General features: G+C 36.2%; 1 protein-coding gene across 1 annotated transcript in view; it reads right to left on the minus strand.

Annotated features, from left to right (window-relative positions):
• Window positions 1–257: 257 nt before the first annotated feature.
• The window catches only part of minar1 (membrane integral NOTCH2 associated receptor 1), a 43,964-nt gene continuing 16,527 nt past the window's right edge, over window positions 258–27,694 (minus strand). The window contains exons 3-4 of the mRNA XM_060884144.1: window positions 14,694–14,948; window positions 258–2,649 (exon numbers count right to left, since the gene is read on the minus strand). Coding sequence (XP_060740127.1) covers window positions 2,452–2,649; window positions 14,694–14,948 — 453 coding nt within the window. The 3' untranslated portion in view covers window positions 258–2,451. The remainder of the gene's footprint in view (window positions 2,650–14,693; window positions 14,949–27,694) is intronic.

Here is a 27,694-nt window from a genome sequence, read left to right on the forward strand (position 1 = left end):
TTACAGTGTACAAGGGTTCACAGTTCCTGTGGTGAAGGCAAAATCACCCGACAGAGTATCATCCATCAACTTAAAAGTCACTTTTAAACAGCCAATAATTAAAGGAATAGTTTTGCGAAAAATCAATTAGATTTTTTTCAACTTACTTCATATGTAGTCGATCTGCCAACAACTTTAGTGTCTATAGACTAACATAGTTAACAAGGAATAGTTAATGTTTTTTTTTTTTTAATTGTGTATTACACTGAATGCTGAAATGTTATGCAGCCATCCTGAACAGCTCTTTAACTTCTTTAGGTGGTACTATAAAGAAAAGCTGCATGTTGGGTGGATTGTAGTATCATTTTTACATCTGGATTATACCAACCATTTTACCAGACAAAGAATTAGCATGTATTTATTGAAAATTTGTCGGACCAGAAACGGAAAATGTCTATGCCGATCAACTACATTTGGGATGAGGGGTAAATTGTGCAAATTAACCTTTCGCTGAACCAAACCTTTAATCAAGGTGTCTGTGTATGACATATTCAAGTGACAATCAAAAGAAAGAAAATCAAAAACTGTTGGCCATGTGCCAGTGATTTCACAAAAAGTAGGGTTAAATTCCCATATGTCTAGTTACATTTATGAGAGAAATATAAAACATGTCTCTCTATATATGTTACAAAGCAGACATGAATGAGCATAGCAAAACAATTCTGTATTTTTCATCTCAGCAGCAGTATGTTGTTGTTATTGTTGTTGTTTTATGGCAATGTTGTGACAATCACACATTTATTCATTTCAAACTAAAATGTCCAAGCTTGATTTGGATCGGTTAGTGAATTTTAAAGTAATATGTAGTTTGCATTCAGTGGTCCTAAGGCCTCTATGAAGAGTAATGAATGCACTCTGCTACATCCCAGCAAAGACATAGAACACCTCCTAAATGCTAGTTTTCATGAAGAGTTATTATTGTAATTTCATTCTAACAGGTCAAAAATATGGCTTGAGAGATGAGTTGCAAGAAAAGAGGTCAACACTTTGTGCTATTGCAGTCTATCTATCCTAAGCAGCTAGTTAATTAGGTAGGCTGCTAATTAGTGGTAGAGATAAGCCTTTAAGATGGCATAGATATGTTCCATGTAACCTACACATAATTTTACACTTGATTTCATTACATAATCAGTTCATGGTTAATGAACTTGCTGCTCATTGCCAATTCTCCGTAACAAAAGAGTGATATACGCAATTTGTTATGTGAATCTTATAACCACGGAGAGTACGACTTATGACAAATTGAAACCAATGACTTTCAGGACCACTGTTTGAAAGGGATTCTAGACATTTTAGCACTTAGGACATATCCTTCAAATTTTTAGCAATGCTGCCTTCATATTGGGATTAATTTGGATGCTGACTTTTACCCTTGACTCAAAGGAGAGCTTCGAAGAATAGAGCTAAATTAGAAAGATGTCAAAATGCCAATAACAATGCACTGCAATGCAAAAACATAATGGTGCCCTTGCAAGTGTATTAGAGGACATCTGTTTAGAAGGGGAAGACAGCATACAAACACTAATATATGAATCATACCATTTGGGCCAGACCTATATATTATAGGACCTATTATAAGCTATTTTGTATATAGTCCAAATTCAAAAGTAACACAAATAAGCTGTTTAGACAGTAAAGAAGAGTTTCAAGTAAATCACGATCATGAAACAAAAAGACGAAGATACTTTGTTCCAGTATCCAGTTGATTGCTGAATTAAATTCGAATGATGTGTTCCGAGTACTAGGTAAATAACAAGTAAACATCCAGAGAGGAATCATTTTAGAATCCTTATACAATTAATACATACAATGGCCTTTCATACATTCACTTCTGAAATGGTCTTCTCGAATAGTAATCTAGATAACTATCATGTTTAAATTGTCACTGACAAAAAGAAATTGCACAAACCCAATAAAACATTCCTGATTTGTCAAAAAAGATAAACCTAGCTGTACAGCATCACATTCTGTCTGCAAATTCATTGAAAAATAATTCTCATAGAATCATAGTAAAATAAAAAAATACTACACGTCCTTCCTTGTAGTGTCTATTGCAACAACATAAAGATCTCAGAATTGAAATATCTTAATTTAGTATGTTAAATACTAGCTATAAAATAAGAGAACATTATCTATGTTCCATAAAAGTCTATGATAACAAATAATTGTTCTACTAGAAATAAAAAGGACAAACATCATATGTTAATCCCCAGTAAAGTATTGTATTTGTAGGTTAGTCTTTAAAACCAGTTCCTGGATTATGCCAAAAACTGAGCATACAAGTTTTCTGAATGGATGTCAGCCATTAAAAGTTCTATCAAATTCACAATAAGGCGTCATCTAGGCACCAAAATGAACCCTACATCAGCAAAACAAGATGTCTTTTGTTTATTGACAACATAGAAGAAGACCTCAAGACTTCATAGTGCAAATGGGCACAACGATGACCAATATCACAGTGCAGGCCGCTGCAGCGATCAGAGCACCAATCTTGCAAACCTTAGCCCTCCGAAACTCTGCCTCTTTGCGCTTGAGCAGTGAATCATAGCCTGGTGTGTAGATGTCCTCCATCCAGTACTCCAGATTATTGGGGTTGAGTGACTCCTGGGTCTGTTGAGAGATAAAGACACAGAATGAGTGATTCTGACAGTGATATATTGTTAGTATGGACCTGACTTTAATATTACTGAGGGCCCTGGTGTGAAATGAAGCCTGGAGAAGATGTATGACGCTTCTGTTTGCTCATCAAAGCGACAATATTCAATATTGCCTGTTTAATTGAATTAGGAATGATAAAGCAAGCACGAGGGAGGAACTGAATTGGAACAGAAGAGGAACAGAGGATTTAGAGATGTGTCTAAGAGTGAAAAACAAATGATTGGTTCAGAAAGAATAAGAGTAAAATAAAAAATTACAATGTTAAAACAACAGTAAAGAGAGAAAATACAGAGAAACCTTAAAAAGTATGAATTCTCAGAACAACAAAGCCCTTAAAAGGCTAATGAGTAAAAGAATATATATATATATATATATATATATATATATATATATATATATATATATATATATATATATATAATATTCTTTTTATAGATTCTAGCATGTTATACATTAGCATGTTAGACATTATGTTTGATTCATTAGATCTAGTCTAGGATGGAGTGATGTGACAGGCTATTGTCTATGGAAAGTTTCTGCCCGGACTGGTCCCACCATCTCTCAGGGTAAGAGGTCAGTATACAGCAAGACTCATTTCTGTTAGGCACCGAGGTGGTGGAAGGAACTTCCCCTGGATGTCGAACAGTTGAGTCACTGGCGATCTTCAAACGATGGGTGAAGACTTAGCACTTATTTTCTCTGTTTGTTTTATGTGTAGAATTATATATACCATATATATAAAATAACAATAACAGAGTTTAGGTTGATGGTATCCTAAGTCTGTAATCTAGTGAACCAGTGTTAATGTATTCATTGATAGAGACTTCAAAGCTCTTTTGTATGTCGCTCCGGACAGGGGCGTCTGCCAAATGCTGTAAATGTAAAAGGCTTCCCTGTGTCTGTATGGCTTTCCTTTGGGTTCTCCAATTTCCTTTTAAAAACATTCATTAGAAGAGCTAAGATTTATTGCCCACATGATCCCTGCCACCTGAACCATAACGTGTTCAAGCTACATCCTTCAGGCAGAAAATGCTGAAGCGTCATTACTAACATGATCAGATTCAGATTTCCTACAGTTTGTTGAACAGCAGAACACTGTCAAAGCTAGGCTTTAAACTTTAACACATAATGTGCACATAACTCCTCAATGTCATACACAGACTGCATTGGCACTTGATGCAAAATTACCATGTACATATTTATTTTTATCCTCAGTGAAATAGTTATACATTTCTATTTAATTTATTTTAGGACTTGACTCCGACAAATATTCAAGGCAAGATACGGTTAGACCTACGGTTTTATTTGATACTTTACATTTTACCTTTTATAGATTTATCCTGAATAAACTGTGATTTGTGATGTCAAAAAACAAACCCATAGAAGAATATGGAAGAACACCTGATCCCCACATCACTTACATCTTTAGGCTTAAAATGTAGATGCCCACTACCTCTGGTACCCTCAACAAGACAGCTTGAAACACCCAATATCTTGTGCAATGTCACCCTTCAAGTTCATACATTCTATTTCAAATCATTGAGTGTGTGGAGTGGAGGAGAGTCTTTACTATAAAATCAGATCACTATAAATATCTGATAATGCCATTTGGACAGGTCAAAGCCTCCTCTGTCTTCAAAAACAAAGTATCAATCCTAGCACATCTAACACATCACAACTCACCCCAAGAAAATCCCAATGGATCAAGAGCAGAATCTTCTGCAGATTAAGCTGCATTTTTTCCAGGTTTCTTTATAGAAGACATTCTGTCAGAACTCACATCTCAAGTATGGATGGCATTTACTGGAGAAACTACAAGTATAAAGTATAGGTAGGTTTGACATTTGCTTATCATCTCCAAGCTAAAGTTGAGAAAACCAACCAACAAACCAAGGCTGGTTCCTTCACACCTACAAAGGTTATATTTTGCCTTAGGAGCTGACTATACAAGATATTGCCTCGTCATTCTACAACTGACAGAGCTCACAGCATTTCAGTGCATAATGGGCCAACAACCGCATCTTTCCCTACAACACTACACCCACAAATGTCTCAGTTTTTGATGAGTCCTTTCAACAAAGCAAGAAAACAAGAGAAGAGGCACATTCCTAAGCAATTCCAAGACAAATGGAATCCATGGGCACTGCTCTGAGACTAACACCTATAAACCATGTAACCATAGCTATTGCCCACAAACTTCAGAAAATTTACGAATGTAAAATGTAAATTACATAATATAACTCCAATGACTTCATCACAAAACAACTGTTCTACATTTCGTCTCCATTCAGTCACTATTACTAATGACACACACACACCTGTGTATAGCCAGACTGCTCCTTTTAAATAACTCAGACTGACAAGGACAGTTTGTGAAGACTTGCTACAGCATTGTGTTTGTACTGATTCCTAGGTTTCATCCTGCCTGTTTTGATTAGTGTTTTGACCTTCTTACCATTTACCTCTTTAACCTTGTCAAGTTTATGCTTTATGCTGATCACATGGCCAGTTGCTTGCCTCATGTATCACGCATCTCATAAATAAATAAATAAATAAATAAATAAATAAATAAATAAATAAAAATAAAAAAAAAACAAAAAAAAACAATATTACCCATCATTAAAAAATAATAGTAGTAGTTTTTAGATATAAAAACTAGGTGTGATTAATTTACCAATATATTTTTGTCAATTCTATGTCATATGCATGATTTATCCATACTTTAATCATAATGGTACAAATTAATAGTGCAGATCATAATAGATAGTTGCAAATATTATGTAATCTTCTGGTGGTGATGAAATTTTAGTATTGACTGATGGCCCTATCCCTTATTCTGTGCAACTTAAAAAACTGGTCTGGACAACATCGGTCCTTGGTTTAACCTCCACACACAAACTCATCCTAGTTGCCTCTAAACTGTAATGCAGCATTTCCTAAGTAGGAAAACAAGAAACAATTCAGTAATACTAGCGTACACACAACAAACCCTATGTTTTACATTCACAGTTCCCAATCGAATTCTCATGGCACCCCGAGCACAAGCAATTTAATTTGTTTTCAGCTTTCAATGCCAGTCAGCTACCTGCACCATTCTGATTACCTGGCTCAAGCCCACCAGGGTTTGGAATGAAACCTTAGCATTTGGGATCCTGGGGCAGTAGGATGTACAGGCAATTTTTTTTTTACTCAGGCAATTAATTTTTTACTTTTTTTACTTGGTATAATACACAAACAGATTCAATAATGAAGCAAGTCCATAATCATAGACGAGCGATGAGAGGTTGTTCAGATAACACAAACTGTAAAGATAAGCACAGTATCTATTGCTAGTGTTTTTACAATGTCATTCATGAGAAAGAATTTAGCCCTTAGTTCACATGTTCATTTTCTGCTCCCTCTAGCCAAGCTCGCACTGATGTACTCACAACTTTGTTTGAACTTCAGGCAATTGATTACATTTTCACACCCCTGCCATGTGATGCATGGATTTATTATGGTTTACCATTCATCTACACATTTTCATCTGTAAATATCTTTCTGTTTATGAGGCACTTTATAGTATTTGGTAACACAGGACTTACGAGTCAGCACTTTTTATTAAACTCAATATTTAGTGCATACACCTGAACATTGAAAGGTTATACTGATATACTCATAATTTATGTAGGACTTTTTTAATGCATACATTTCATTTCCATATGTATATTTTATGTGGACATCTGACAAGCACATCCTGTATACTGACACAAATCCCCATGTGATTACTATCTAATGCAAGCTAAGTGATGTAGTAACTGATACGAAGAAATTATGTTACAGTTAACAAAGTTAAACATGAGCAGGAAGCACGTTTGCTTCACACCTCCAGGGTTGGGGGTTTGATTCCCACCTCCACCTTGTGTGTGTGGAGTTTGCATGTTCTCTCCATGCCTCGGGGGTTTCCTCGGGGTACTCCGGTTTCCTCCCCCGGTCCAAAGACATGCATGGTAGGTTGATTGGCATCTCTGGAAAATTGTCCGTAGTGTGTGATTGCGTGAGTGAATGAGAGTGTGTGTGCCCTGCGATGGGTTGGCACTCCGTCCAGGGTGTATCCTGCCTTGATGCCCGATGACGCCTGAGATAGGCACAGGCTCAACGTGACCCGAGGTAGTTTGGATAAGCAGTAGAAGATGAATGAATGAATGAACATGAGCAGGATTACAAGTATGATATGCTTTTTCATATTCAAATCTATTCAATAATAACCACACAGGTCCGTAGCCAGCGTATTAAAAGGGGGGTTCTTTTTTTCAAAAAGTGGACCTTTTTGCAGTTTTTCTCCTCCTTTTGTATTTAATTATGAGGTTCAAATACTTCATTTTGGTGACCTTTTATGCACTAATTTGTGCTGGATTAGCTTGTCTGCTGGTATCTTAACGAGCACGCTTTTTGATGCACCTAAATTATTTACTGCATTGTTGTCAAATTGCTTCCTCATGTACCACCTTTGTCAGTCCATAGACAGTTCATAAGTTTAAACACCACACTAACAACAGAATAGATTTAATGAACTTTACTGAAGTATTAATAATAATTATTTTCATCATCATTTCTTGACTCTCTGCCAATGCCTCTTTGCTTGTTGCTGTATTTGTCTTGACACTTATGGATTTAGTACACTGGTCAGTTTCAATCTTCTTGTTTCCCATGTAAAGAGCAACTCGCATGGTGTATTTAATCTATTTTGACTTATTTAAGGGAAACTTTGAGACTGAAAAGTTTTAACAAGCTAACCTAAATAGAAAAGGAAATGAATGTTTATATAATTGTAATAGTAATGAAATTACCTCCCTGGGACGTAACAGTTACATTGCCAGCTGGTAAGTCATGAAATTACCAAAAATGACCAATAAATTACGTAACTAGTACGTTGTGTGTTAGCTGGGTAGGCATCGTAAATCAATTAATATACTAATCATTCCAGATAATTTACCTCAAGCAGTTCCTCAAGTTCTCAGAGGAATAAAGACGCGCACCGAAGGAGAGAAGCATTTCCATTGGCTCCAGTCTGCCGGTATTGGCCAATCACAAAAGTCGATATTGCACAGCCAATATCATTGAATATCCCACTATGTTTTATTATTATAATTATGCTACGTTTATATGGATATTATATTGTAGACTATTGAGTGGATAAAATATAGAAATCCTTTTAATTAAATAATATATATATAACACCCCTCCCCCCATCATTCAGAGGCGATGCTTCACCGTTGCTTTGAAAAGTGTATTGCGAGAATAATGTGTCATATTAATTTGAAACAGCAACCCAGAGAATTTGTCTCAAGCATTGATTAAAACAATGATGACAATAATCACATGAAAAAAAAACGACTTAAATTCTGGACCTTTGGCAGTGAAGGGGGGTTCGTTCGAACCACCCGAACCCCCCTGCCTACGGGCTTGGGATATATCACAATATACCATAACAATTGAACGTTTTTGGTTTATCACTACCATTAGCTAGGTATTGTAGCAAAGGTTTCTGGGTAATGGGTTATCATATAACATACAGTACAATGTGATTGGGCCAAGGGTAGATTTTTTTTACTCGTACCCAATGCTCCTACAGTACAAACATGGTTTACAGAGAAAGTCTCTAGTTTATTTAGAAAACATGGCTTTTAGCTGTTAACAATCTTGACCCACATGCCGATCTAATTAGAAACCTTCATCCAACAGGAATTAACGTTAAAAAAATTATATTTTTGAGTTTACAGGTATTTAAAAGTAATTGGCAAAATCTGCATGTCACATTCATGTGAAATAAAAAAAGTATAAAAGTTAAAATTGGTTAAAGGTTGACTTAAGAATCATGAAATGAAAAGGCATTTAATTTAGAAAAAAAATAAAAATTGCATAAATGCCTTTGAAAAAAAAAACGGTCATGCTTTACAATGAAAAGCCACATATACATACATAATGCATAATACATTCAAAATGCAATTATATACAAAGCCCCAGATGTGTTAACACAAGTTATGTGTGTTTCAAACAAATGGCATGGCATCCTGTAGAGGATGCTTTGTAGAATAAAGTTATATTTTTATGAAAAGGGTTATGCATGGATACTTTTGGGATACTGCATAATTTTTTTAATATGTTTCAACATAACTTATACATTTAGAAAGGTTCTTGTCTGCTCCCCAGTCTGCATTGCCCTGCCTTTCCTGCTGATGCATGATAGCTTAGTTTGTTTTAGAATAGGTACAAAATTAAAATGTCATATTACACCAATAAAAATCCCCTCTATTTTTTTCCAACGGTTTTGTGTACTCATATTTATTCCACTAGTCAAACAGCAGCACAAAATATGAAGCTTTGTAAAATATTACCAATTGCATCATCTCCATGTGCAAACATTTCAAATCCTTGCACAAAATCTTATCACATATTATTCCTTTTGCCTTAATATCTTAACTATGACTGTGAGTAAATATACATCAACCTGCACTGCTGACAAAATATCTCATAAAAAAATAAAAAAATAAAAATAAAACTTGCAGGAAGGAAATGTTCACACTCCTCAGTTCCAATTATTTCTTATCTCCATTTTTTGAAGCTTGACCCTTATGTCCGGAAAACAGCACAGCTGTTAATTGCAAATTACCACTTTTAATAGTGTGTGGTTTTCCATCCACAACAATTTGGAAAACTAGTCCACAGTTTTATATCATAACACATATAACAAAACATTTTTACACTAGTCTGAGGTGGAAAAGTGGATGGAAATGGCATTTTGGAATAAATTATGGGGTCAATAATACTTTATCATGTTTCCATCCTATATGTGGATGTAAACATCTAAATGTAAGCCTGCTTCAGAGGTCATTCATACAGTACCAGTTTTGAGAAGACTAAAAAGAAATTAAGGTTTTCTTTGATTTAATTAATAAAAGCTATATCAAGCCACGTAGCCTATCTGTGCCCCAGACATCAGACCCCAGAAGATAAAGAAATTACTAACGATCTTTCTCATACACTGTTGTTTTAGAATTCTTGTCTTTCCATACAACATAAACAACAACAACAAAAAACTAGCAAGTACTGTTAGCTATTGTCGGTTCTCCCTAATCACTTTTACAATTTTTACACATTACACATGTCAGTAGCCGAAGGACCACATTAATTTGCATTAATTTCAAGAAACCCAGCTACTGAAGGAATGACCTAGCTTCATATAAAATGCCTAAACTAATACTAAGTATATTTTCTTGATAGTTCTATTAATAATAATGTGGCCACTATCCTTTTTTTCAGATTTGGTTTACAGTAATTTATAGCATCTAGCAGCTACTACTATGAAGGCACTTGGTCTAATAACCTTTCTCTCTCATGCCACCAGGCACACAGCAGGTATTAGCCTCTTTGTCTCTAGTAAGCTTAAAGTAATCTTGTATCAGTAGTGCACTGTGTAATGAGGAGTAATCTGATTTTTCTTCTATTAGAAAAAAACCCTCTACAATTTCATCCTGGAGGAGATTAGCAATCAATAGTTTGCCAAGGGCACAGGGTGGCTATTATTTTTGGTCATAACGCAACATCTTGGTGAACTAGCAATCTCCTGGCAACAATGTGAATGCAGTTACGTTACCAAGTCAGTCACATTGTATTCTGGATTTGTTAGGCATCTTTTATTTCAGGATGAAAGTCTATTGTTTTAATTATAATTTCTGAGCAGTGGGTTCATTTGAAGGATTTAGAAAACAAACACAGATGTTAATTGGGAAATAATACAGTTACAGGGTGAAAGCGTCAACAACTGATGCACATCTGTTCTGAGCTGCTTTCTGTTTTGGCAATTATCGCTGCTATGATTCACCTTGCGAAAACGAATAAGCATAATTTTAAAAGGATACAGCTGTAGATAATTGATTTTTACCTTAATACATGGCCTTGGTCAAATTTTATATATTTCCCACCTGTTCAATGCATTGATGGCTGCTTGTCGTATCAGATATATCGGGAAATTAATATCTTAATATATATAATATATCTATAATATATATAAAGCTCAATAATGAAATGATTAGGATTGAGCAATACATCATCATATCATCAATGACATGAATAGGATATAGAGCAAATGATTACAACACAATAAACACAGTGGGTGCATTTCATTTCCTCCAAGAAATACTGTATATATAGAGAAATACTGTTCCCACTTTTTTATTCGAAAAGGTTCTAATGTCTGTCCTGTTGTCTAATTTTTATTTTACTGGACATTATGTGTGAAATCCAGGGGGGAGTTGTTCTCTGTCTTATCACTTGACACTTGAAACTGTCACTGAGAAGCTGCATGATTTTACAGTCTGGGCTGGAAAAAAAAATCAGCCTCCGGTTCACTATACTGTATATTTCTTCCAGACATTAGTGGCGCTGCTGTGTTTGTTTCCTCATAAATCCAAAATAATCTGCTTTGATAAATTTCTTTACAGCACATACAGTATATGTGTTGTGAATGCAAAAAATGAAACCTTACAGTTCTAGTGGTTTAGACCGTAACCTAGCCACCGTTTATTCAATGCATCAGGAACAAACAATAAAAGAGTATATTCAGTCTGTCAGAACTGTCTGGAGCATACACCAAATGTGTAGATATGTGCACCCATTCAAGGTTATCTGCCCTGTGTCTTCATCCTTAATGCATTTTGAATGTAATCCTGTTCTGTAGTGCAAAGCTTCAGGTGAGGTCTGAGTATGCTTTTTAATTTACTAAAGGACGAAATGTTTTGCTGAGCAGAGCTGTGCCTGGCAATTTTTGTACAGTATTTCTCACAGGACAGCATCAGAAATAGCAGCCTCTAAAGTAAATTCTTGCAATCAAGTGCAACTATGATGTTAGCCCACTTTCCAGCTTCTAACGATAGCACAATGCACCAGCTGAGGAGGCATTTTCATTTCTTGCAGCATTAACTGGGAATTACAAGGTTAATGGACTCAGTGTTCTCCTGATCACACCGTTTTTCAGCCTTCGCTTCCGTTTAAGCTGTGGTTAATTTGACCACTGTAATCTTTTACCATTCATATTGAGAAATATTCAATAAAAAATGTTATACATGAGTACTAGGACTGTATAATTTTTTTTACATACATTGCATATTTTGATAAAATATCAATTATTCAGTGTAATGAAACTGTTACCAATTCCCTGTGATATTTTAGAGCTGATTTTAATGCAATACAACACACACCTCCTTCACTGGGCTTTGAAAGGCACAGAGGACACGCCTACTTAACTACGACTGACAGTCACAGATGACACCCTCGAGATAGACGATGCTAAAGCAAAAACATATTTTTCAGATTTATAGAAAAAGCTACACTATTAATAAAAGAAGGTGTTTTTGGCATTGGACTTTATCAGATGCATACAAAGGCATCCAGACTGGTTAAATTATTCTTTATAATCCTTATGTTTTGATTCACATATAGAACAATTTTAAATAGCATACCAATTCTTTCCACCATTCACATTGACATAATGACTATTGAGTCATCTCAAGATGGCTAAAAAGATATGTTCAGAGATAAGACTGGAACCCTTCTGTATCATATCTATAGTGTGTGTGATTTACAAAGACAAGATTTTTGTGTGTCCCATACTAAGAAAACACTTCTTTAATCAGAACCCGATTTTAATGAAAGTCGTAGGGCCATTGTTAAATTCTGTTGATTAATGTTTATGTGAAACACATTTTTGGAGGCTTTTGGACATTTTCTTTTGAATTTTGTTTATATATATATATATATATATATATATATATATATATATATATATATATATATATATATATATATATATATGTTTTACTGTATTTTACTGTATTTAAAGCTTTTTTAATTCATTAACCTTTCATACAATATATACAGTATGTGTGTATATATGTATACATGTATGTATGCATGCATGTATGTATGTGTGTATGTATGTATGTATGTGTGTATGCATGCATGTATGTATGTATGTATGTATGTATGTATGTATGTATGTATGTGTGTACTGTATGTATGTATGTATGTATGTACGTATGTACGTATGTACGTACGTATGTATGTATGTATGTATGTATGTTCATATGCACGTATGTATGTATGTATGTATGTATGTATGTATGTATGTATGTATGTATGTATGTATGTATGTATGTATTCTTTTTTACAAATGTCTGAAGTGAAAAACTTGGCCTACTCATGAAAATTATGTCATCAACTGGGTTTCAGTCATATATGCAGGTCTAAACATATTTAAACATAAGCATGGCTACAGAGGATACTCATAGAGAAGACAGGGACTGAGAAATAAAGGTTTTCTTTGATGTAACTAATAAATTCAACGTACAAGCTATAACTGAAACCCAGACCATGATTATTTAAGATCTATCTTGTACACTACATTTTTGTACTCTTGTCTTTCCATTCGAGTACAGATGAAAAACTTCCATGTACTATGGGTATTGTACATTCTCCCTAATCACTTTTATATTATTTTTTTAACAGAAATTAATTATTTAATTTTGAAATGTTGAAAGGAAAAGCCAGCTTTTGAAGAAATGACCTAGCTCTGTTTAAAATCCCTGAATAATTACAAAGGATTTCGACAATTCTATTGATAATGTGGCCACTATTTTTTTATGTTTGCTTCAAAATAATTGATAACATCTAGCTGCTCCTACAATAAAGGCACTTGGGCTAATAACCTAAAATAATCTCCCATGACAAATTGATTCAACTTGAATTTAATTATAGAGTGTGAGTTTTGGAAATTTGTGTGAGTTTTGGAAATTTGGATTTAACCCATTCAATTCAAGTCAGCAGACAATCAGGCTAAAAACAACATGCATCTAAAACTTAATAAAAACTTTGATAATGTTTTCCAGCATTGTTAAATATATATATATATATATATATATATATATATACATTGTTAAATATATATATATATATATATATATATATATATATATATATATATATATATATATATATATATATTTAACAATGCTGGAAATCATCAAAGTTTTTATTAAGTTTTAGATGCATGTTGTTTTTAGCCTGATTGTCTGCTGACTTGAATTGAATGGGTTAAATCCAAATTTAAGGGTAAAATTCGGGTAAGCGGTAGAAGATGAATGAATGAATGAATGTGTATATATATATATATATATATATATATATATATATATATATATATATATATATATATATACACATTCATTCATTCATTCATCTTCTACCGCTTACCCGAACTACCTCGGGTCACGGGGAGCCTGTGCCTATCTCAGGCGTCATCGGGCATCAAGGCAGGATACACCCTGGACGGAGTGCCAACCCATCGCAGGGCACACACACACTCTCATTCACTCACACAATCACACACTACGGACAATTTTCCAGAGATGCCAATCAACCTACCATGCATGTCTTTGGACCGGGGGAGGAAACCGGAGTACCCGGAGGAAACCCCCGAGGCACGGGGAGAACATGCAAACTCCACACACACAAGGTGGAGGCGGGAATCGAACCCCGACCCTGGAGGTGTGAGGCGAACGTGCTAACCACTAAGCCACCGTGCCCCCCTTATATATACACATATATATATAAATCTACTGGGCTATTTCTTTAAAGTTTCTTTCTTCTCTCAAAATGTCTCTGTGTTCTGAATTGTTGTTCAGTGACACAACTCTGCCTACAGGATGACCTGTAATTCCTCTTTAAGACACAGCAAGATATTGATCAGTACAACCTTCAATAGTAAGCCCAAAAGCATCTCCAATGTCATTAAAGTTTTTACTCCCTTTGTGTCTAAACCTCTGTGGCCATTCCAATCATAGCAAAATGCAGATAAACTTCTACTGCCTAGGACATATAAAATGGTTCAAACCAACCTGCCTTGCCAACAAGATTTAAACAAAGTTGAATTGCCCCAAGATCAAAATTGAAGGTCTTACCTGTAGGTCCAGCACACTGAGTTTGTTCTTGTCTCCTGAGTTGCGTTTGAATTCCTCTATGGTCCAGGAGGGTTGTGGACGTTTGCTGTCATTCAGACCAGTCAATCGCAAGTCCGTGTACAAAGGGCTTCCCTTCACATGCGACTTGACAGAGGGGGGGTAATGATGGGGGCTGAAAACTTGCTCCACCATGTATGAGTCCTTTGGAACCTTGGATGACCGGTGTGCCTGGTGGGGGTCATACTGCCGATCTGCCTGTTGGAGCCAAACCAGGAAAATATCAGAAAAAACAGAGCTCATCTGATCAAAAATCAAAATGAATGAATGTGCATATATATATATATATATATATATATATATATATATATATATATACATACATATATATATATATATATATATATTTTTTTTTAGCATGGTGTTCTGAGTAAAGAAACAGGTTGGGTATTTGGAATGATTCTCTCTTGGAATCATTATAGATATTGCTCACATTACACTTCTCAAGTGGACCATTAAGTGGTCTATTTCAGCTGCTTTAGCTGTTCCTATATCCCTTTTCTCACCAGCACAGTAAGTGCTAAAGTCACAGAATTGGATGGACAACACCAATGCAGCAAGATGGAATAATAGTAGTTGTAGGCAGCCTGAATCAGCTATAATGCTAGCAAACACAGCAAACAAAGTCTTTATCTTTGTAGATATTCAACCATCTAGAGACATAACTCTGTAAAATAAATGCTGTGTTTGCAGTAATTATTTCTGTCTTGTTTTTGGTGCAGAAATAATCTGTTTATTGCCCCTTACAGCCTCAAATGTATTTTTTAAATATGGCTAAGATACTTATGATATTACATTTCTGTCTTTGCTCTGTAGCTTAATGCCTCCAAGTAAAGATTAACATTATAGATGTCATTGACAGTGCATAACATAATTACATTGTGTTTATTTATGTGTACAACCATGCCAGTAATTTCATTTCAGTGAGCTGCTACACATTAATATAATATAAGAGCAATGTACTGGCACTTTTTTGTGTAGCATGTTGTCCTCATGTCACAAATGAAATGCAGTTCATTCTGTGTATTAAATTTCATGAATTCTCCCTTGGCATGGTAGCATTTCTATTGTGTAGGGAATCTTCTCCTTAATAATTATACAGCTAAACAATAAAGACATTACAGTACATGTATAGTTAAGCATTGCAGGCTAATGTTGCTTAAAAAAGTCTATAAATTACGTAATGGTAGACAGATTAGCCAGTTTAATTTAGGACACATGACTAAAACATAATCTATATTTTAACCGGGCTTCAATAGGTAAATTGCAGCAGTTTAGAAAAGTTCAACCTCAGTTTCTGTGGAAAGAAGTGTAAGCTCAGATTGCAAATCCTCAAACATGCTTATCACAGAAATATTAGTCATAGCGAATTGGTTAAACTCCATTTTCCAAACCAAGGTGGAAGCACTGCACCTTTAATATTAAGCAGCTCCTAATTAGTGAAATAATTTTATTTTATAGGCTAAGTAGAAGGGACAAGCACTACTTAATTTACAAATGTTTTCTTAACATAGTGTAACTGACATGTGAAATAGAAAATTAAATATTGTAGAGTTGATCTCTTTGGCTCAGCCATTAAAAAGGTGTAACAAGTTTTAACAAGTCATTGTCATAGAGCTGTTTCCACCATAATCAATGTTTAAGGACTTGTATTACACTTGATCTAAAATGCTAACAACTTTTTAAACTAGGTTATCCACTCATACCTGAAATGGGACAAGATGGAGAAGAATCATATATGCATTATTTCTGAAAAAAGCCTTGAAATTGCTTTCCCATTAGATGATGCAATTATATACTAACATCATCTTCTCATCAAGGAGTATCATATTTCTGGCATGATGTGCAGTAGAATGTACAATTTGCCCAAATTTTAAAAAAAGCAAACAAGAATTTATTATTTAGAATTTATTGTATGCATTGGTCTTTAATTTAATTTGATTGTGTTTAAAAATTGTATATATTGTACTGTTTATATTGCTTTTGCCATTAATGACCAATGCGTGCATGTGATTAACCTTGTGATCAGAGGATGATGGCCGCTCATTCTGAGTTCTTCCATTGGTTGCTTCCTCTATCCAATTTAATGCTATAAAGCTATTGTTTTTTTGCGACTGATGCTTGGCTTGCTCAACATGGTTTAAGACATGTGTACTGTTAAACACATTCAAATATATTCTGTTCTAATTCCAGACAATTATTAAATTACAATTACTTAAGGACAATCTATTATGCACTATCGAATGACAAAGAATGCGAGCAAATAGAGCAAAAAGACGGTTTTGTAAGGTTCTTTGAACAAGAGCTTAGGGCCAGTGATGTTTCAGTGGTTAAGGTTTTGGGATGTTGAGCAGATGGTTGAAAATAAATTCTCAGCATTTTCAAGCTGCCACAGTTGAACAAGGATCTTAAATGGCTTCCAGTGGTGTATACTTCAACTACCAAGCTGGGATATTACAAGAAAACAATTAGTCATATTGTGATCTAATTAGTTCAGCAAGTAATTATACATGTCACGCATTTATATCTATAGTGACAGCGAAAGCTGGATTCCTTTCATATATTTCTATCCTTTCTACTTAAAAACAATGGACATGATGTCCAGTTGGCCCCTGAGCTTGAGCAGCACAAGCTTCTTGGTTTAAATGGCAAAACTCACTACATTTATGATTGTTGATGAACTATTTAATTGTTAGCTTGTAAGTTAGCACATCAGACATCCTGAATTACTTGTGGCAAAGATAAAAATGATAGATGTGGCAAAAGTGCGGAACACAAATTACACAGTAGAGAGCCAACAGCAGCTGGCATCATCCCATGAAGATAGGACACAAATTGTGACAAGTAGAGGACAATGACAAGCTGATGGTTTTAATGTATCCAAAAATTGGCTTGCTCTATTGAAGATCAGCTCATTAGTTTCTAGTAGAAATGAATGTAAAGAAAGATACAAGAGGCAGTAAGAGCCTTTAGAGCAACCCAAGTGTGGTGTTGTTATTGTTGTCTGGTATATGTTATATATGGTAATAAAATATTACTCTGATATGATGTTACCAGAAAATAATCCACAATAAAATGGTGAGATAAATTACGATCACCAAATGGATTATTCCTCTATAACATGTCCCAAAGTGTTTTATTCCCAATATACCACAGTAGTTTCTCAACTATTGCATTTTTATTGAACAGTCAAACACCAATCACACACACAAGCCATTTATAGTTACATTTATTGTTGTGATATGTCCTCTAGATGATTTAGTTTCTGTTATCTTATATATTATAGTAGCTATATAGAGTCATTCACCAGCATTTCTTTTTCTCTGTCTCTCGAAGGTAAAAAGAAAAAAATGTAGCTGGCTGAAGAAATATGCCTCTCCTCTCAAGCACCCTGAGAAAGAAACTAAAGGTGTCCCCAAAAAAGATTTCATCATATCAAGATATACAACCCGTTTCTGGAAAGTTTGCGTAAGCTAAACCAAACTAAATATTTCTGCTGGCTTTACAAAAATTTCAGAAGTACTGATTTTCTTAGTAATCATGTGCGTATGTTGATAAATGGCAATCAACCTTAAATTACTGGGCATGTGCATGGCAGAGCTGATTTTAATTTAATGATGCTCACAAATCTCTCTCTCTCTCTCTCTCTCTCTCTCTCTCTATATATATATATATATATATATATATATATATATATATATATATATAGTCCTCATACATAGAATTCCTGCCTTAGGAAAGCAGGATGCTATGCTTAGTGCTTAGTGCATTGGGCAGTGGAGGACTTTGCAGCTACTCTGAGGCACGAGTCCAATTATAAAGCAAATATGCCAAATATGCCAAATTGCACCTACTGTATGTAAATAGGTTCAAATAAAGCCTGCTGTTTAAGTTATGCAGATGTCTGAATTTTCTTCCATTTATTTTCGAAACGTGGCAACCGTGTCCTCACTTGGGTTTTCGTTTAGGGCTGGCAGAGAAATGCACTCTGATGTATTTGGAAACATGCTGGATGATGGCACAAAGCACACTAGGGAGTATGCCTCTTATTGTAAGTTGAAAAATACCAGATCAGTCACTTATCTCTATTTGAAACGTTCCTGTAACAAGAAATTCGAGCACTGACATATCTTGGACATTCACAGGATCTTTTTGTCAGCTGAAGTGCTGGCTCTAAAGTGTTGCACAGCATTAAGAGAAGATGCCATGGTAAATAGAACATACGCATAAGCCGGCTTTCATCCTCTGAAAAAAAAAAAATCATTCCAGTCTCTGAATATCCATTCTCTCTTAAGGACAGCACATGTTAACTTTTCTTTTTTTCTGGCTTCTCTTCTATATTGAATAAATATGAGTTTTTCATCCATCTTTTCATCCATCCATCCATCTATTAACTGTATTGCTTGTCCTACACAGGGTCAAAAGAAACCTGGAGCCTAACCCAGGTTACAAAGCTGGGGACTCCATGGACTATCACGGTGCAGAGGAGTTTTCTAATTTACATATTCACAGAATCTGGATTTCATGATGATGGTGGCAGTACCTCCTTTTCCTTTTTTCCCCTTTCTTCTTATATTGTGGTGGAACTGCCACCTAAACTGTTGTGCAAATAAGAGTGAATTGATGTTGAAATTGAGTGCTTTCACTGGGCAAATACTGTACCTGACAGTCTTCTACACCTAGACCTATAAAAGAGACACAATGGACCTGACAGACTGATTGGCATTTAACATTATTAATGTTGAACCACTAATCAGTTATAAATGACAGCACATGGAATAACATGGAACGTAGAAGATCGGAGAAGGATTGTTAAACAAAATGATATGCTGAAGCTTCCAACCAATGTACTGTAGTATGTCAAAAAAAAAAAAAAAACAAGAGATAGAACATGTAGGTACTGAGTGGGTAGATGGCAGCATTGTAATTATCTTACATTCTGTGTTGCTGGGCCTTGTAGAAGGTAATGGCTTCAAGGACACATAGAGGCTTCAATGCAGGATGATATGAGAAAGCCACCTACTAATCACAATGTCTGTCTTTTCCCTGATAATGCCTATGAAGACAGGGTGCTAAGGATGCCATGTTGGCTCACAGCTGCATGGACACATCAAGCATGACCCGCACATTGCTGAGATCCATTCCTCCACATTCACCATAATTTTAGGCCTGCATGTAAATAAAGCAGCCTTCAGGGTTTAATTAAATTCTGTGCCACTAGGATTTGTGTTCATGCTAACATCTCCCCACTGCAGCATCACAACTTAGACTGTAACATTTTATTATCCTGCTTTCATGAAAACAGCATAAAAATAAAGGTCCGTCAATAACTTTTTAATTTAAGCAAAAAAAAACCAAAAACCATCATGTCTCTGTCTCTATAAAACAAAATCCGTGTGTCTATGATATTCCATTTTGTTATGGTCAGTTTTGGCTGACTTGCTCTTTGTTTAGAGCCCCTGCGAGGTGTTAAAATGACCCGCTAGGCCCCGCCTTGCTTGTGAAATAAAAAAACCAGCATGACGCACTACAGATAGTTTGGCAAGCAGACTGCAGTGTGGGCATGTTGAAGATGTCAGGTTTTGGAGCTGTGCAAAGAGGTTGTTTAGAGGTCAGAGTTTTTGCTAGGCAGATATGCATTGAGGACATGCACATTTAATATTCTGGATGTTTTTGGAGACAGATAAAAGTTCACATCCTGTAAAAGCTTGTATAGTTGTAAGATAGCTAAGATAGACTTGCAAGTTTATGTCGAATTAAAGCTGTAAATGCAAATCTGTAATTAACTCTGGTCACTTGGGTGATATTAAATTAGATTCCCAGTGGCTTTGGAAGTGAACACATAATAAGCTTGATTATAATCTGTACAGATTCATGATGATCACTCACAGTTTATAGGATAGCATTTGTAATGCAAAATAAGTTGGTGTATTGTATTTTTGATTTCTGAAATTTATGGTAATCACAATTTATGATACCATGATTCACAACATGGTTGCCATTTATAGAATAAAATTTGTAGCAAAACCTGGTACAATTTTGTTTTATTTACCTAAAAAAATACATTTTCATGATTTACATAAATAAGCATTATGCCATTCTATAATTATAGTTGTTTGACTTAAAAATAAATCTCAAAGCTAAATCTAAATGTTTCATTTAAATCTAAATATTTAAGTTAACTCTAAATATAAAATGTAAATCTTGCTTTTTTATTTAAATCCTAAATATAAAAAGAAATATAAATGTAAATTGCATTTTATTTTTACATAATAAAAACCCCATAATCACAAATACAATTGCAGCAGTATCTTAGATATGAATATATAAAGTATTTATAGTATGTACGTAAATACGTGAGCATATTTTTGGGACAGGGTGAGTCTGGGTTGTCACTATAACATATAAGCATACTGGTTAAAATAAATTATGTGATCTTTCCTCACAAATCTCAAATCCTATCTTAGCACTATGGCTCACAGGTAGTTCTTAATCATAAATATTGAGATTTTCCAATCTTCTCCCAAACTGAGATATTTGTCTCAAATTTTTTTTTGTAAATTTGTCTTTGTTTTACTGTTTAAAATTTTTTTAAGTACTGAATCTGCAATCCAAGGCTAGGTAGCAAAAAAGCAAAATTGTCCATGCCCTCTGGGTGGAAGGAATGATATCCTTCCTTTCTCTGTCATTCGCAGTGACATTAGGCAATTGTGGGCATTAAACAGTGCTATCCTGCGGTGTTGCATTTTTTTTTTTAGAAAAAAAAAAGTTGGCTGGCTTCACATCTCAGAGGAACCACATTAGCCCTCACCGTCCTTTATAAGGGAGAGCTGGGCTGACATTGGAAAGTAACCAAATTGGAGAGAAAATGAAAAAAAAAACCCTACCACAAAAAGTCACATCACAGCAGGTAGTGAAGTTACTGTTTTTTAGCTCCAGGGTACCTGGTGCAATCCTGAGCTCAGTTTACAGTCTGTCTTGCACATCCTCCATGTTCATGTGTGTTTCCTCTGGGTTTTCCAATCTTCTCCCACATGTTAGAAGAAAAATTGGCTAAGCTCAATTGACCTTAGGTCTGAATGAGTGTGTACATGGGCACAAATGGTGTACTGACACCACCACTGTGATGCTGACCAGGATGAAGAGGTTACTGATAACAGAAATAAATGAATAAATGGATGAATGGATGTTCTATTAATGGTTATGGGTAAATGTGTATGGTTTTTAAATAAAGTACTCTGGTTAGAGTGCGAGCCCTGCTTGGTATCCAGACCTGTCTAGAGCAATGAAAATTTTGGTCAAACAGCATCTCCCTGGAATTACAATCTTCAAGACTATAATACTGTTGCCTAGATCATACCATGCAACATAATATCACCTTCAGAACAAATAAGATTAAATAAAAAAATTCAGAGTTGTGGTGAGTTCTTGTGTGTAGGATCAAATGTATTCTTCTAGCAATCTAGCAGAATCCAAATATGCAGTGTATTATTTAATGGTAATGTAATACCATTTAACCTAACCTATGTTTCAAGGAACAATATTTTGTGTTTTTGTGTACTGATATCAAATCCTTCAAATCTTAAGGTGTACATTATGTGTAAGTCTACATACATAAAGTTCTTTAATGAATAAACATTTGTTAATGATTAGTTTATTGCTGTAAATAAGACAAAGTCAGTTTTTTTCTAATGAAACTTTTGACTAGTGCCATTAACTGATGAGACAAAACTATTTTGAATTTGTCACTGTGAGAATAAACGCATATTTCTCTGTCCATTCATCTTTAAGCAAGGGCGTCGATTTGGGTAGGGAATATCCAAGGAACACTCAATTGTCCCTAGCAATAATTCGACCAAGCCTATATATATATTTATACATAACCACTGATGTCCGTCTGTGTCTTGTGCTTTTTTACTTATTTCATTTAACATTTATCCAGGAATCATTAAATAAGATAAAAAATATTTTACAACGGCGTTCTGTAAAAAATAGCGCAACTTGTGGAACACAAACGGTTAACAGATTTACCCCCTGCAATGAATCTCGCCTCTGTAACTCACCTCTCTAAAAGGACTGGCCTTTGCCTTTTTGAGTCCTGCCTCTCTAACCCATGTCGCTGTTTGATTAGCTTTGTCTTTCTCGCTAATGTGTTGAGGTAGGAGGCTGCAGCTATATTCCGTTGTATGAAGCAATATGCAACATGATTATACAGCTACCGGTATGTGAGTAAGAAAGTATTCTTATAACAACAGTTTTATGCACAAAATACGGGGAATGTTGTCCCCACCAATGTCAAAATCAAACTTACGCCCTTAGTATTATTAGTATTATTATTATGAGTAGTAGTAGGCCTATCATCATTACTAGGCTATTGCTATATCATTATGTGAGGTTACATGGTTTATTATTATTATTATTATTATTATTATTATTATTATTATTATTATTATCATCAGTAGGCCTATTATCATTACTAGGCTATTGCTATAATTGGGAATTGGCACCAGACCTCTGATATTAATTTATGCTTTATTATAGTTATTATTACTAGGCCTAATAGTAGGCATATCATCTGCATATTTTACAGAAGCTTGCAGGTAGGTGATGTTAATGTGAGACCTGAGCCTGCTTTCCCTTGCAAAGATCCTCAATTCTTGGCTCAATGTCTGATAAACTTTGCCTCAAATCATCCTCAATTTGTGCACGATTGCGGTATTTCGTTTTGAGTGCAGTCATTTTTGAGAATCCTGCCTCACACAAATATGTTGACGCGAAAGGAAGGAGAATCTTCAAGGCGATGTCACAGAGTTCAGGGTATTCCTGCATCAGTGCTGCCCAGAATGACGAAAGAGGGCAGGAGCTAAAGAGTTCCTTCAGTCTACTGTCACTTTTCAGCTCAATAAGCTGTTCCTGCATATCAATTGAAAGCTCGTTTGCTGTGCACACAAACGGATCTCGAACCCACGCAAAAGAGCTATAATCCTCTTTAAAGTATGTCACAAATTGTTTTCTCATTGCTGACAGGTGCTCAGATGCTGATTGAAATAGGGAGGAGAAATCGTGTGACGTGCCTGCATCAGTGATAAAGTCTGCAAGGCTGGGGAACATGTTGCAGTTCCCTCGACTGATGCGGCCATGCCAGAGGTCTAGTTTTTGTGTGAAGGCGTGCACTTTGTCTGCAAAGAGCAAAATATGAGTTTCGCGGCCTTGCAAAGACAAGTTGAGGCCATTCAAGCGGTCAAATATATCGACCAAATAGGACAGAGATTTGATTTTTGTCAGAAACCACTTCACCTCCTCTCGCAGTTCATACAATCGCTGTAACACCCGCCCCCTGGAGTGCCAGCGAACTTCAGTGTGCAGAAGCAGCTGTTCATGCCCTGACCCCATTTCCTGGCAGAGGACCCCAAACAAGCGAGAGTGCTTCACGATGGACCATGCAATGTGTCCATTTCACAAGTGGAGCTACTTGCTGAACGCGAGCAGCTAGGCCATGCTCACGCCCCATCATTGCCTGTGCACCATCTGTGCATAGGCCAACGCATCGGTCCCAAGCCAAACCATGGATTCACGGATAAAAATATCAAGGACATTGAAAATGGCTTCTCCTGTAGTGTGCGACTGAAGAGGCCGACAAAACAGGACATCCTCCTCAATTGCCTTGTCCCGCAGATACCTGACATAGGTGAGGAGCTGCGCCTGCCCAGCAATATCAGTGGATTCGTCCAGCTGCAGCACGTAGTAAGAACTCTTTTTATGAACTTTGTCAGTTGCTCTCTGATATCGTTGGACATGTCTACAATTCTCCTAGCGACTGTGTCATTGGACAGTGGTACTGCACCGAGTTTGTCTGCTGCACTATCGCCTATCATTATTCTGCACGTCTTGCGCTGCCGGCAGAATGAGAGTACAGTATTCGGTTTACCCAGTTTACCGATTCTTTTGGCCACTACATACGATGCCTCCAAACACTGTTTAGACACAGTGGTGTGTAATGAAATGTTTGCCTGTTTCTGATGGAGGCCATCAAGGTTTCTTTTAAATTATTCAGCCGGGGGGTGGTCACGTGACCCTAAGCAAGATGGCAGCTTAAGAGTTTTACCCCGCTTTGAAACTCCGAATTTTCTTATCTAGCCCTGTTTTTTCGCATACTTTGTATTTTTTTCATAACGCGAAGAGAAATGCCAGGGATAAGGATTTTCCTATCTTTTTGTCGACAAGATCACAGAAAAATAAGGAGAAAAAGAAAAACCCCTCCGCACGTGATGGAGAAGGGGAAGAGGCCAGTGCTAGCCTACAGTTAGACACCACTTATTTTGAGTGAAATTAGAGCTGTTGGTACTCGGTTAGACGGTATTGAGGGTCAGTTGGGAATATTGCTTCTTCTGTTGCAGTTCTGATACCGAGACACGGGTAAATACAGCCGAGCAACAGATCTCCGCGCTGGAAGACATGGAGAGTACACATAGCAATCAGATGGCTAATCTGCGTGCCACTGTGGAACAACTGCAAGCTAAGGTGGACGACCTGGAAAACCGGGGCCGCCATAAAAACATGAGGATTGTTGGGCTTCCTGAGAAAGCGGAAGGCAGTGAACCTCTGGCTACATTTTTGCAGGCTATGTTGCCGGTTTGGCTTCAACTTCCCGCAGATTCCCCTGTCATTGAGATCGAGAGAGCGCATAGAACCCCACTTCCATCTCAGTCTACACCGAACGCCCAACGCACCCCAGAGGAGTGTTATTGTGCGGTTTTTATGCTTCCCAGAAAGAGAGGCAGTTTTGAGAGCTGTTAGGAAAACGCTGGTAAAGCATAGTGGTGTCACATTACGCTTTTTCTCGGATTTATCGGCGGAGGTTGTGCGCAAGCGAGCATTTGCAGAGGTGTGTAAAAGAATGGTGGATCGAGGAGTGTACCGAGGCTTCGCGTACCCAGCCAGACTTCGCTGTTTACACAATGGAAAGATCATTTTATTCGATAATGTGGAAGCAGCTATTAACTTTCTGGATGCAGCCAAGTGATCTTTTCCGTCCTGTTTTTCTGTGCTTCATAAGATTGTTCTTCAAGGGCGTTTCATGTTTCCTCTCACTGAACTCAAACACACGTTTGTGTTTTTTTCTTATTCTATTGCCATTCCACGTCCACAAATTTATATATTTTTTTATTTTATTTTTGTTTTAATTTATTTTTTCCCTTCTCTTCCTTTTTTTTTTAGATTGTACCTAATTAACATTTATTCTCATTAATGTTGCTAGAGCGGACTTTACTTATTTCTAGAAGGTGTTTTGTGGGGTTTCTCTGTCTGTCGTGTTCCTGGGTGGTCAATGGAGGTGTTGGTGAATGGTGTTTGTGACGTGTTGTTGTTTGAGCCTCATCGTTTGGGGATGGGGCAGAGGTGGGAGGGTTGATGGGGTTTTTTGTATTACAGAGCTATGCTGTCTCAATCTTACTTCTGTCAGCCCACAGCATTCACTTAGTTTAAACAGCACTGATACGTGAAGGGTTTGGGTAATGTAGCCCTCTGTGGCCATTTTGATACATAAGAACTTTCCTTTTATTTTAGAACAGGTTGAACAGGATCCTGAAGGCAGGTTTGTTATTATTACCGGTCACATCTTGGGAAAACCTCTAACTGTTTTAAATGTGTATGCCCGGAATATGGACAGCCCTGAATTTATATCAAAGATGGTCCTATTGTTTAATCATAAGTGCAATGGTCTGGGGATTATGGCTGGGGACTTTAACTGTGTTATGGATGGTAGGTTAGACAGATCATCTTTCACAAAGTCATCTATTCGTTCCTCACAAACATTAAAAAATATGTGTCATGATTCAGGCTTAATGGACATATGGAGAGAACTACACCCAGGTGTCAGGGATTATACGTTCTACTCTTCTCCCCAGAATTCTTATTCTAAATTAGACTACCTATTCTTGCCTTCTAGATATGTTAACTGTGTAAGGTCCTGTGAAATCAGTCCAATGGTTCTTTCGGACCATAGCCCGGTGTACTTAGAGTTAAAAAAATTCTCATCCACAAAATCATCTTACTGGAAATTTAACATTTCTCACAACAATGACAACACTTTCTGCCAGTTTCTTAAAGAAAAAATATCCCAGTACTGGCAAGACAATGAACTCTGTCCAGTAACAGTGCCACCAAATGGGATGCAGCTAAAGCCACCTTAAGAGGCCACATTATCTCTTTTACTTCTTGCCTTAAAAAACAAAAGGCAGAGAAAAGAAAAAAATTAGGTGAAGATGTCAAAAGATTGGAACTGATTCATAAAACTTCACCCACACAAGACAACTGGAATCTGTTGACTGGCGCCAGATCTAAATTAAACTTGTATTATTCAGAACATGTACAAAAATTAATAATGTTTAGCTGGCAAAGGTTTTATCAATATGGGAACAAACCTAATCACCTCTAGGCATACCAACTTAATTGTGAACAAGCCGAAAGGTCCATTAAGGCCATCAAAACTGCTCTCATATGATCCAGCTAAAATAAACTCCAGTTTTAAAGACTTCTATGAGAATCTGTACAAAAAGCTATAAACCTCCTGTGCACCACAAGACCCTGATACATTTTTGGATAACATACCCTTACCCTCAATCTCAGACGAGGACCAGGCCTTTCTCAATACTCCTCTAACAAAAGAGGAGATCATTGCAGCTATCCAATCTACTGTATGCCTAGTGGTAGGGCACCAGGCTTGGATGGCTTCCCTCTGTAATTTTACAAAAAATTTTGGGATGTGCTGTCTCCTATCTTCATGCCAGTAATTGACAATCTTTTAGAAGACAGTCTTACTCCAGGTTCCTGGAGGACTGCCTCTATTAGCTTAATCCTCAAAAAAGGAAAGAACCCATTAGACTGTGCCTCATATCGCCCAATAAGTTTACTTAATGTAGACTTTAAAATTGTGGCCAAAGCCT

This window comes from Tachysurus vachellii, chromosome 1 (genome assembly GCF_030014155.1).
Source record: "Tachysurus vachellii isolate PV-2020 chromosome 1, HZAU_Pvac_v1, whole genome shotgun sequence".
Classification (NCBI taxonomy): domain Eukaryota; kingdom Metazoa; phylum Chordata; class Actinopteri; order Siluriformes; family Bagridae; genus Tachysurus; species Tachysurus vachellii.